Source organism: Alnus glutinosa, chromosome 3 (assembly GCF_958979055.1).
Source record: "Alnus glutinosa chromosome 3, dhAlnGlut1.1, whole genome shotgun sequence".
Taxonomy (NCBI): domain Eukaryota; kingdom Viridiplantae; phylum Streptophyta; class Magnoliopsida; order Fagales; family Betulaceae; genus Alnus; species Alnus glutinosa.
In genome coordinates, this window is record NC_084888.1 from 386,454 (window position 1) to 399,766 (window position 13,313).

A 13,313-nucleotide genomic window follows, 5' to 3' on the forward strand; every position below is an offset into this window, starting at 1 on the left:
GAAAAACAATAAAATATATGCTTTAATTAATACACCAAACACTAACTAAAGTTTTTACATAATAACCCTAGTTTCGTAGAAGACTGACATTTTCTCCAAACCATTCTTTCCCAAAAATCACTGACTACCCCACCATTTTCTTTAGCAGCTATTTCTTGATATACAGAGAGAGAGAGAGAGAGAGAGAGAGAGAGAGAGAGAGAGAGGACTATTTGTTCTCGTTTTAGCTAGGTTCAAGTGAAGCCGTTATTATAGTTAAGATCATGCAATTAATGGTGGGATTGGTTCGGACATAGCAGTGTTGCATGGCCATGCAGTTGTGGGTTGTTGCAGTCGCCGGAAGACCATAATTCGTTTTATCTCCAACAGTCTGTGTCGGAGCATGTCGGATTCGGACCGGAGCTGATTGTTCTCTGTTTGTACGCGGTGACAGTGATACAAAAAGAAGCGCAAGCGGTTCGAAAGATCTCGGTTTTCGATCCTAAACCGGTTCGCCTGGTTCCTTAGGTTTTCTAAGTGCTTCTGTTTACGCATGCGTGACCTTCTGGCCGATTCCCGGTTCGATATCATCCGCCTCCGTTTCCGCTCGTCCACCGGAGACACCTCTCCCCTAGGTTTCGGTTCGTCCGAACCGGAATTGGAATTCAAATGATTCGGGTTTCGGCCTTGGTCCGGATCATCCGAACCGGAACTCGAAATGACCGGTTTGGGAGAATGAAAAGCATCCGGTTCCCATGCCGGGGACGGGATCAAAGCCTCAGAACCGGAGTTAGAAAAGACGGGTTCAGGGGATTGGATGGATGGGAAGAATTCGGGGCAGTCCCACGGCGTAAAGCCGGCATCGAAAGCCGAAAATGGGTTTCCGAACATGGTATCGACCGGCAAGGGAACCCGATATGCGGACAACATGGGCTCAGAATGTTGCTAAAACAGAAAGGGGGAGGGAGGAAGGAGGGAGAAAGGGAAGAAATGAGGCATAGGGGGCTCCTATTTATGGGCAAAATAAAAGAGAGGGGGTATTTTGGTCCAATAACGCATGTTTAGGAGTAAGCGAGTAAACAGTGTGCTGTGTGCGTGCGGGAATAGCTTTTGAGTCAGGTGGCACTATGACTCTCACTTTTTTTAAAATTGGGTGGGTGACATATAAGCCCCCGTGGGTCCCTGAAAAAGATTGGGGTTTAAGCTTACTCACGAAGAAACAAACTTGCGGGGGACCCACTTCCGCCACAGGTACGAGGAGTAGGACCTTAATAGTTTCTAAAAGGGTATAAGGGGATTTGATTCATACACAGCACCATCACAATAATCACACAACAACCCTTCACATGAGGGTGGGTTCCAGTATGTGAGGTCCACCATCATGTGAGAGGTTGTTGTGTGATTATTTTGTTGGTGTTGTAAATTTAACATTTTTCTTCTAAAAGTTGCTGACGTTGGACCCACTCCGCTCCGGCTAGCCGAGCCCCATTAGCCTTAGGTTTTGAGTGTCAAGTGTCAACAATGGATGATTGGATGGGCATGGCTGATGGCTATCAGTGAGCGCCAAGCCGGTTTCTGTTGAGCTATGGACTCGCTCGTGACTCGTGAATAATTTCTCCGTGTCCCAATTGCAGTTTTTTTTTTTTTTTTTTTATAAGGATAACTGTTTTACGAATGAATTTTTTTTTGACATCTTTGAATTATGGAAGATTTGTTGCAGGTCACTGATCACGCCACATGTCATGGGGTAATTAATTTAGTGTTAAGGATATATAGTGACATCCTCGGTTAATTATTACCACTTACGTATGCAGTTTTTTTTTTTTTTTTAAATAATAATAATAATAATAATTTTTTGTTTGAAAATTTGTCATCTGACGACACGATTAATGCTGCCAAAAATCGCAATGGAAGATCTAGAACCATATAGATAATAGTAACATATTTGTCCTCGATCGAAGACCAGGTTAATTATTTTCGATCGAAGACCTGGTTAATTATTTTCGAACTCCTCCTCTTCCTTCTCTTCTTCTTCTTCTTCTTCTTCTTCTTTCTCTCTCTCTCTCTCTCTCTCTTAAAAAAAAAATTTAAAATTTATTTTTTATTTCGATCGGCTAGCTTTTGGATGGCGGGAAGGTATATATACGTGGGTTACGAGACAGAATGGTTATAATTATAAAAGTGAGGTAGGCAAAAGGATTTGAAGCTGGGATCGAGTTGATAGGAAATAATATCGATCATCATTGATCATTCATGCATGTGGAGGAGATTCAGCGTGAAAATAAACATCTGTGTAGGGCTCAAAGTTTCCGGAGTAGGCCAGGAATCTATAGCTTCCTAGAACCATATTTGTGGTTGGAAATTAAAGGAAGTTATGAAACAAAAGAAACAAAGCGAATTAAGCGCATGGGGTTGTTGCATGACCAATGGTTAGCACGAGGCCGACACCTAAAAGTTCTGCTCTAATCACAAATCATGGGCGGGCAAAAGGATGCTTTCCTGTTTTGCTTTGTTTTTTTTTTTTTTAAACAAAAAAAAAATCCTCTTAATTTGTTTTTTAATAATTAATCCACATTAATTATTCTTTACATCAACAAGCTAGCCAGGGATTACACTATATAAATATATATTACTAGTTTGATTCTCAAGGACGACAGACACGTCACACTAATTAGCTCGACTTTGTGAATTTTGTTATGCAGTACACTACTCCATTAATTCATATATGCATGTTACAACGTACGACCCTTAATTAGTAGGAGTAATGAAATGGGGGAATATTCTGGTGGTATATTTTTTAATGGGAAAGCTGAGAGTGCCTTATATTATAGAGAGAAGGATCCAAAATTAATAAAGAGACCATGTGGCCGTTTGGTATTGTCCAAACAGTTTGAAGTTTTGAGAGTATCATAATGGCGATCGATATTCGGTAAGAGTTGATGAACATGCATCCCAATCGTGTAGATCGAGGAAGAGGATAAAGGAAAAGCACCGACACATATATATTTCAGAGAACATTAGCAAAAAGGACATCATTTCAAGGTGGTTGCTTTTCCTTTTGCATGCATAGTACTCTTTGTAAACTATATATATATATATATATCCATCACATGGTAAATATTCAAAGAAATTAGGCATATATATATATATGGGTCGGCTTTACGAATTCACTTACCCCTCAAAAGTGCTGGGTCGGCTTTACGAATTCACTTACCCCTCAAAAGTGCTATATATGCCCCCCATGCCGCCTGCCGATCGAGCTAGCTAGGTATATATATGGACCATCAGCTACAGTCTTCACGTACGTTCCCAATTTTGCTGTTCAATTAAAGCTGGCAGTGGACCGTACGTGAAATCACATGGAAAAAATTTTTTTTTTTTTTTTTTTTTTTTTTTTTTTTTTTTTTTAATTTCCCAGTATATACGGATCATCTCATATTTTCCTAATTAACATCCTTCTTCCAACTTTGAAGTATATATATCACACGTACATGATTAATTGTTGCATGCCCGTGGGATCGATCAGAGTGTGTTTAATTAGACCCCCTTTTTTTTTTTAATAGATAATATGAGTCACCATATATTACTGAAGAATGGCCGAAGGTAATTATAGAGAATTGAGGTACAAGACCCCATAAACCCTAAGCCAGAAAAATATGGCTTAAAACAACTATCTAAACAACACACAAACATTATATGAACAATAATTGAGCTGCTCTTTACGTTTAAGCACAATCTAAGCAAAGAAAAATATGGATAATCTAGCTACTAAGCCAACAAATAGTCCAGTAACAATTGAGCATTATAAAGGCAGACTTTGAACAAAAAACTCAAACAGAAACTAAACAAAACCAGCGTTGGGAAAAAGCTGTCATCGGCACCAGCGCGTGTAAACACATGCCTTCACTAGGGACCTCCCTCTGCAGAAGACGACCGCCGAAACCATCGATCTCCAACGATCTCCACCATAGAGAGGCGCATGTTATGAAGGACCCAGCCGAAGAACACAGATCTGACTCTAAAGAAGACATAAAAAAAACACAGCCAGAAAAACTCGCCGGAGACACACCAGAAAAGCCGCTTCCTAACACAGACGTCCTATGTAGCCTTCTGCCAAGAAAATCAACAGAAAAAAGCACAAAGAAAAACTAAAAAACAACCTCCATAGCCCTGGAATGACTAGGAGAACATCAACCACCACCAGATCTAGATCGGGGGAACTCCGATCCCTAGAAGCGATAGAAGGTAAACCAAAGCAAAGAAAAAAAAAAAAAAAAAAGGCGCATAAAGGAAAGGAGAGAGGAGAGGAGGGAAGAAAAGATACCCTTCTCTCCTCCCCCACCGACCGCACGAAGAAGGAAGATACCAGGAGACAGGAGAGGTTTTGAGAGGGGCGGCCGCTAGGGATCGTCAAAACTGTTTTATTAATTAGACCCCTTTTTGCATCAACTTGAATGTTCATAAACTTAATTATTCTTGTATCATGGAGTAGCTAGTCCAGCAATTTCGTTCCTTAATTTAGTCGGGCTAAAGTTAGGAATATTTTAGTGGTACTCTTCCGTACGTACGTGCATCAGGTTCGGAGTTTCTTAGTTATCCTCATCACCTAGGTTGAAGAAATTTTCCTCCTGATCTGTTTCAGACGCCACGTAGAATCAAGCATATATTCCCATGGAAGCATAGAAATGAGTCCTGTACTGGCCGGACAAGAAAATTAGGAATTGTGCATGATGAAAAGAAAATGGATGCATGTTGAATCATACACTAGCTATAGTCTATAGATAAATTGAATGGATCGGAGTGACTTTAATTAACTCGTAGTGCATTCCAGATCGACGTGCGTATCTTTTCAGACAACGACTCCAATAAAAATGAAATCTAGAGAGTACTGTGTTTTATACCCATCTAGCAACAACATTTTCTTTTCTAAGGTGGAAAACGATTTACTGAAAATAGCTCGATCTTCACTGTTTTTTAGACTGTAATTCCAACGTCCGCAACATATATAATTGCCTAGCTTGTTCTTTACTGTGATCGATCGTCGTCTGTATATCAAATTGATCGATCGATCGATCTGCTTAATTGCTAGCTTGCGGAACCAAAAGCTAAATTCAACTCCATGCTTTGACAACTCTGGCCATATATATATAGCAATATATATATATAAAGCTTAATTCTTCTAGCTAATTGGATCCATCCATCATTGTGGCTTGAAACTATATAATATATATATATATATATAGCATCAATTTTGATGATGGGTGTAATATTGGGTGCCAGAATTCTTCCATGCATGGGAATATATATATATATGCTTAATTCTTACACGATCGAGGATGTATATATGGCAAGTCTCCGAACAAAATGATGTCTCAATTGTCCCCTCGGAAATTGGACTTTAATTTTGAAGAATAGTATTTACTATGTCAATAAAAAATTTGATGAAAAAAATTATTAATTAGAAATGTTGCCAAAGTACGCAGCACGCACTTTCGAAGAGATTACTCTCGAAACACTTGTTTCCACCTCAGCCATTGTAATTCTGGAAATCTGCAACTATTTCAAAGCGATGTGACTAGAAATATCTTATCCATCTTAATTCATATGAAAACTCAAGTCAGCTATATATATATATATATATATATATATAGGCGGCAACACAATTTTTCTCTCCCAATTATTTCACACAAGAAACCTAGGGATTGTCTTTTTAAAAAAAAAAATTGAAAGATATATTTCCATTGACTCTACATATTAGACAAATTTATTCTCGGAAGAACCAACCAAAAGGGTAGCACCCCAAATCATATATAGTGGACTTACCAATTTTTTTTACTTACCCCCCAAAAAGAAAGATCATATCATTAGTGGCTTTAAACTAGCGTATCTGATCCCAGAGCCATCAATTTCGTACGTTTGCCCACTTACAGACATTCACCTTATTTTTGGGCAAATATATATACACATCTCCTGTACATGGAAGGAAGGAAGTCGATCATAAAAATAAATAAATAAATGAAAAAGGTTATTTCCATAATAACAAATATCCTTTACAATAGATTATACTAGCCAACCAGTCAATTCACTTTATTTTTACTTAATTACCTAAGGCAATAATAATAATCATATGTGTAAGATTGTAAGTGATGAAATTTACAATGCATGGTAAGCATTTTACCAAATGAAGCATTCACGTAATTAATTAATATTTACTTGATCACTTCCATCTTGTTCTTAATATATATTTGCCCGGCCCGGATTTCCAACCCACTGTCCTCGATCCTCGAGCGGGGCCGTCATTTTTCGCAAATCAGTGAAGAGTAATCAGAATCATCAGGCCCGTCTTTAGTGCCAATATGAAAGCATGAGCACCACTGGAGAGAGGTGAAAAAGGCCGTCGCAATACTTTGAAAGAGCAATGCAGGCACACCATCAATCTTTCTGCATTGACGGCTCGAAAATGTGTTGGCCCTCGGCTGATCAATCAGGCTTGCTTTACAATAGCACAAGTTGGTGCAGCTCATGCAGGTGGAAATATCAGCCATTGGATTGGACAGAAGAAGATAGATGTCTCTAGCCACACCTAGAGTGGTGGGATAGGATTTTGGGGGTCTTTATTAACAATTCCCAGTAGCAGTATTTTAATGCTTTTGGCTTGCTTGGGTTGGAGGAGTATCCATGCATAGGAGAAAACGATGGCGGCTGGGAAAGGGACTATATATATATATATATATATTTCTCTCTATGAATGCATGTATTAATTAGTACGTGTGCGGGCAAGCTAGGATCACCTATCTCTCTGTTTATAGGATTTCCCAACGTAAGTGTGCTATGGCACGACGTGAAAGGGAAACATTTTGTTTCTATTGGATTGATTGGCATCGTTGTATTTTACATGACAATATTGCAGCATACATTTCAATCGATCGTTAGTACATGATCTATTTCTATTAAAAAATTATACAATCATCATGATGATAACTGCTACTAGATCCTCTAGAATTTTAATTGGTTTTCTTTAATTCTTTTATATATATATATATATATATATAATGAGGAAATTTCCAACTCTTTAATTTAATTAAAGGGTCATGATCGATGCACTACCCCACCAGCAAATGAAAGCCCTGCGTATAGAGGATGAATCGATCGATGGTAATTAGGGAATCATGTCAAATCATTTTCTATGGAGAATTGGATTTCATGCGTGCGCGAGTGATCAAGTGTAAAGAATCAAGAAAAGGATTTACGCTATCTAGAATCTAGCTAGCTAGCTAGCTAACACCATAAATTTGGCAAAGGAAATTAAGATTGGTATATATGAAGTAATTATACCTTGCCCACAAAGTGATTTAAGAATCCAAGAGCGCAGCACAGACGTGTTAGCTAGTACTGCAACTATTGAAGTGATTACAAAAGCTAGCTAGGATCGACCTCCTTTTTGTAAGGTGTCAAAGGGTCATTAAAGGAGATTATATTATCGTGGTGATTTTTGGAATCCTTTCATAAATCATAATCTTAATTAAAGATAATGGAGGCCAGGGACCAGGTGCGCGCATAATTGATCGATGTGGAACAAAGGAATTGGACCACGTGGATCAGTTAATTCGAGCACAGAAATGTTTAGAGAGGATCTCATTTTAATGGTGCATAAAAGCATGCATGCTCTTTAGTGATCTTTACCATTCAAACAGATGCGGCCGGAGGATATAAAGGTAATTAGGACTTTCCTTATTAATTTTGTGAGGATTATATATATATAGCTGCATGTTTTTCCCTGGGTAGTTTCATCTTAAATCTTAATATGTCCATTAGAAATGGGGAGTAGTACTACTTGATCTTTATTCATAATAATTAAGAATATATCACTGTCCATCAAGAATATATAATAGGTGATCAATTTTATTTTATTTTTTTTTTATCTTGTCAATTAATTAGAATTTAATTCCTTTAAGATTTCCTAGTAAATCTTAGGGGATTAAGAATTAATTGATCTAGGATAGATATACAAAAAGGATGTTTCGATAGGACTTCTTAATTAGTACTATCAATCAATCATTACTCATGCATGTTTCAATAATTTGTTTTTGGGTGGATTATATATATAGATTTCTTTGAAGTAATTATGATTACTAAATACTTGTTCATACTCCTTCTGTTGCATCAATAATTATGCGTTTAGTTTGATGCTCTGTAATTTGTATTGTATAATGTATAGGTAGGTTATATTTTAAAATTAATCTTCAGTGAATTGCATTATTGCAATGTCACTTTCAGGACTCAGTCGATTTATTCCCAGTTAACTGGTTAATTGAAGAAAACTCCCAAGAATCGACAAATTAAAGAATGAACAGGCAATTGGTTGGACTTGGGGGCCATATTGAACAGTAGATGGAGTTGGGAGAGAATGAAAAAAGTCAGGAATCTCTAGATTTCTAGTATCTTCTTCTATTATTTCTTTTAGTTTACAAAGCACAATGCAACAAAATAACTAACCTCAGCACCCGCGTGACATGGTAGCTTCGGCCCTACTTGTTTGGACTGCCCTCGATCTCCTTCTTCCTTTGGTTAGAGCCTAGAGGGCAGTCCAAACAAGTAGCTAGGCATGGCTGCCCAGTTGGGCTCGAAATGCATGTTCGGAACCAACCTCTATCTTCCGGCTACCCCGAGAATTGTCAAATATAAGCCCAAGGTTGTGATGGACTAATCTTCGTCCAGCACAATGCTAAGTATTTTAAGACACCCACTGGACCAATAAACCACTCAATGATCGTTGGTTATGAAGGCACAACACCCAATTAAGCTCCTACGAACCTCTCTTTCCCTTAAGAAAAAAAAAAGTCTCCGGTGACCATTTGATTAAGTTTGATAATTTTTTTACACGAATTACAAATTTGACATAAACTCAATATGAAATTAGCGAGTTAGAGTTAAAAATTTTAACTTATTTAATTAAATAAGTCAAATTAAAATTAACCTATATAATTTTATATGCATCATTTAATAGGACCTCAACATAATATGTAAACAAGAAGTACTACCACTTACAAAAGAGAGGAAAAACATTAAAAGAAACAAAATCAAGTGTCCAGTCTTTGTAATAGGTAGTCACCCTGTGTGAAGGGATTCTTTTTACTTTTTCCGTAGGGCAACAGAAGAAAGTGATCATGAGATGTGCGCATACGTGTCATCTCACCAGGCATGGTGTTGATTAATATTTGATCAGTAATTGGACCAGCAAGGAGCAAGGACGAAGGTGGTGATTCCTTGGACACGAATAAAAATATGCCATATATATATAGTCTAAGGCTAATAGGCAAACCCTCCTTCATCATTTTCCCACTTCCCTTCAAACTCAGATGCTCGGTTGCCAGGGCGCCTTTACTCTCTGACTGTGCGTATAAGCCATGCTCCTCTTTTTCAGATTATGCTTGGCGGTGTCTGGGTTCTACGGCGTCGGATCTACTGCTGGATGCGTCCAGATGCGGCTTGTGTCCTACACGCGCCGTCACTCCGGTGAAGCTGCTTCCTTGTCAACTGCCAACGACTTTTTAAGGTTTTCTACCTTTGTGTTGTGTATTCTCATGTTTTTATGTACAGTTTACCTATGTGTGGCTCAAATTTTATTGAAATTTTTATTGTAAGGAGGTTTATTTGTAATTCTAGTGAGATTTGAGATTTTGTTTAGGTAGCTATTTTTAAGTCAGATCATTCTGGCTTAGAGTGTGAGGAGGTTGTTTCTCATTTCTCATCTTGTATGCCTTCGAGTTTTTTAGTATCAATGTTTAGCGCAGGCTTAGCCATTAAAAAAAAAAAAAAAAAAAAAAAATACTCGGTTGATTAATATGGCTGGTGGGACACGAGCGACCAAGTTCATGTCAATTTTTTCGCCTTTATTAATTGCCGTCTGCAACTTTACATCAAATACCGTAGCTTAATCTGACAAGTGACAATGTGACATTGTGACAAGCTAACTTTCTTTTTATTTTTTTTTTAAAAAAAATAACAATTTGTTAATTGTATTCACACCAGAGACCACAAACTCATTTATGATCTCTTTGACTTTCTTTTGCCAAGTTTTACATCAATCCCACTTTCGAAACCTCAATCATTCAATACTCCCCAAATTATTGCACATGCAGCTTCCTAGCTAGCTGTTCGTTCGGTAATTGGCCTTTCTTTTTTTGGTTTCTTCTAAACTGTGGTTCTAATTGTTTGATTGCAACTCTACATCCATTGCAAATTCGACAAGAAAAATCGACCGTCTTTCCACCGACAATTGCAGGCCGGGAGGACATGTGCATGGTGATGGAACACCATTATTCTGTATAGATCCACGCTGTTCAGCAAAGAGTCGTAGCTCTCGGAAGTGACAATAATTGGAAGTAGAACATAAACTTTATTCTCAAACATATTAGATAAGCATATTTAACATGTTTTGAATTCGTGAGCGATGATTAATTTACATACACTGTAAAGATGGAGGCCTAGCTTGCATGCCTTCGTTTATATATATATATATATATATATATATATATATATGGCTAATGTCTCATGTATAATAATAATTGTGCAATTATTATGTAAGAGATAAGAAATATAGAGTGAGTTTTATGTGAAATTCATGTGGTAAGACCTATCAAATAAAACCTATTTATGTCACTTTATTCTTATACAATAATTACATAACTATTATGCAAAGAATCATGCCTCCCTACATCAAATCATCTTTTTCGTTTGATGAATATGGAATTCTGTGGGAAAAAGCAGGTTGTACCATATATGCATGAATTATTTGTCCATGAATTTTCTTTTATGGACCCCACGTACTCCCGTACAGTCTGAAAGAATGTGAAAACTTTGTCGTTTTAGTTTTATATATATATATATATATATATATATATATATATATATATATATATATATATATATATATATATATATATATATATATATATATATATATCTGTGTGTGTGTTTTTTTTTACTTACTGGCAGCCATTGCCAGGTAACATCATAAAGAAGAAGACGCTAGGTATCCGTGAAACTTTTTCAAAATTTCATACAATAAAGCAGTCCAATAAAGTCTGAACAATAGATCATGGATTCTCACCATGAAGGCCCGTATTGTCAATCATCTCTGCATGGCTAAAGGATAAAGATTGATCATGATATATAGTTTGTGTCATCGATTTTATTAATTTTTTAAGTAATATATATATATGGAGCCCAAACGACAATAGTAATTCTAGCTATATATCTGATCGATCAGAATGTTATTTGAATTAAAAGCAACGTACTCCAATTTTGAGTCTAATCTAATAATTGAGGACAGAGAATATCTATAATATAAGATTACTTTCATGTCATTCTTAATTTGTGAACATGAATCGAGTTAATTAAAGGCTAGCTTCAAGCCTCAAGACGTTTACATCCATCTATTTTCAACATATAGGATATGAAAATTGTCATTGGTAGATCGAGATGATTTTATTGCTTAATTAGCGGCCTCATGGCTGACCATGCATAATTTGATATTTTTAATGAATAATTGCGCCAATAGGTGGACATTAATGATGACATAGTTTCTAATGTTAGAAATTCGAGTATTTAAACTAGTATATATTCTTCTACTAGTCTATGCCACTTGATTAGCCTAAGTTTTATAAGCTTTTTATAAAGTAAGCCTATGTTGGAGACACTTTAATTTTCAAATTAAAATTCTTTATCACCTTAATTCCATCCTTCCATCAAACAATATATATAGTTTTAATCGACAACCGCTACATACATATATATATATATATATATATATATATATATATTAATTAGGACGTACTCTAATAAATTAAAATCGGTATTATTTGTATCTACGTTGTATATATTAAGTAGCTATTTTTATTATCACTCCAAATAGTTATTAAATTAAAATAAAACTCGTATTGCATGCATGCTGACCAATTATGGATATATATACTTGCACGCAAAGGATCGATGGAGCCTGGAGGGATCGAAAGAGATTGACACAATCATATATATATATATATATATATATATCTGAACGTATAATATAGACCAATTAGTAATCTCACTTTACCTACCGAAAGAATTTGATCAGCTGGCCGGCAAATCTTTTTGACTCGTTCAAGCTTCGGCTTTCGGTTTCACATAAATTCCTTTACAAGAACATGCCTCATTCTTTCTTTTTATGCCTTAATTCCCAGCCCGCTGCGTTTTTCTAGCATGCTCTTTTTCCTTTTTGAAAGAGGCGCCATTGTTTTTAGTCAACCTCCGATCCGGCCGTGATCGAACAATATCTTTTGCCTCCAATAATTTCTTCGATCTGTACCAGCGTGGCTCCAATGTATATATATTATATATAATCTAATTTTTTTCCTTCTTTTTCTTTTTTGGTCGGATGAGTATGATATATATAATCTTTGTTTAAAATATACAACCAACCAACTTGTACTTGCTGTGAACTAAGCCCTGGCCTTGTGTTAATTAAAGCAGTGCGGCTTGTAGTAAGTCATCGGCAAAAACGATTAATTTATATATACACATATTGATTTTAGGGTCTGTTTAAATTTGCGATTTTAAAAATTACGATTTTAAAATAACGATTTGAATAAGCACTTTTCTGCGTTTTCAAATCGCAATTTTTTAAAAACGCAGTTTCTAAACGGTTCATTTTCTGCGATTTGGTTTAAAATCACACTTTTTCGCTACGAAATCACAATCACAAACGCACCCTTAGTATCCTTAATTTGCGTGATACGCGCGGTTCTTTTTGTTATATTGAATGCACCAAAGGAACATATTAACATTCTCCCCTCACGTGGAGATCGATTTTGACACGTACGTACATTAAAAAAGTCTTATTATAATCAAAAGAAAGCTCAACGCTGCTTCTTTGGTCAAATTAATGTTTCATTTAAAATTGTCTTCTTCTCTCCGGCCTCTCTCTCTCTCTTTGCCACCGCCAGCCTATCGCCCAAATTTCACAGCTTATCACAGCATGCAATTGCGGAGGAACCCTCGATATGAGTATGTACACCTTCTAGTGCGCGTGCTGGCTAATTTTACTGCTAATTAACATTTAAGAAAATATATAAAAGTAGTAAATTTTCTTTAATTTGTGAGCCGAGGAAGAAAATGAAGTCGGTCAATAGCCATGCCGGCCAATATAGTTAGTAAAATAATTTTGAGATATTGATCCATGTGTCATCATATTAGTACATTAAGTGTCCATAAAAAAATGAGGTGACTTTTAAAATTATCATTGAGCGTATGATTGATCAAATGGTAATTTTAAAAGCTACCTCATTTTTTAA

At 36.4% G+C, this 13,313-nt stretch overlaps 1 protein-coding gene across 1 annotated transcript; it reads right to left on the reverse strand.

Annotated features, from left to right (window-relative positions):
- Positions 1-964, reverse strand: LOC133864912 (light-inducible protein CPRF2-like). Its single transcript, XM_062301353.1, has one exon. It carries the CDS (start codon positions 907-909, stop codon positions 262-264), a length of 648 nt encoding a protein of 215 aa, XP_062157337.1. The 5' UTR covers positions 910-964; the 3' UTR covers positions 1-261.
- Positions 965-13,313: the final 12,349 nt, after the last annotated feature.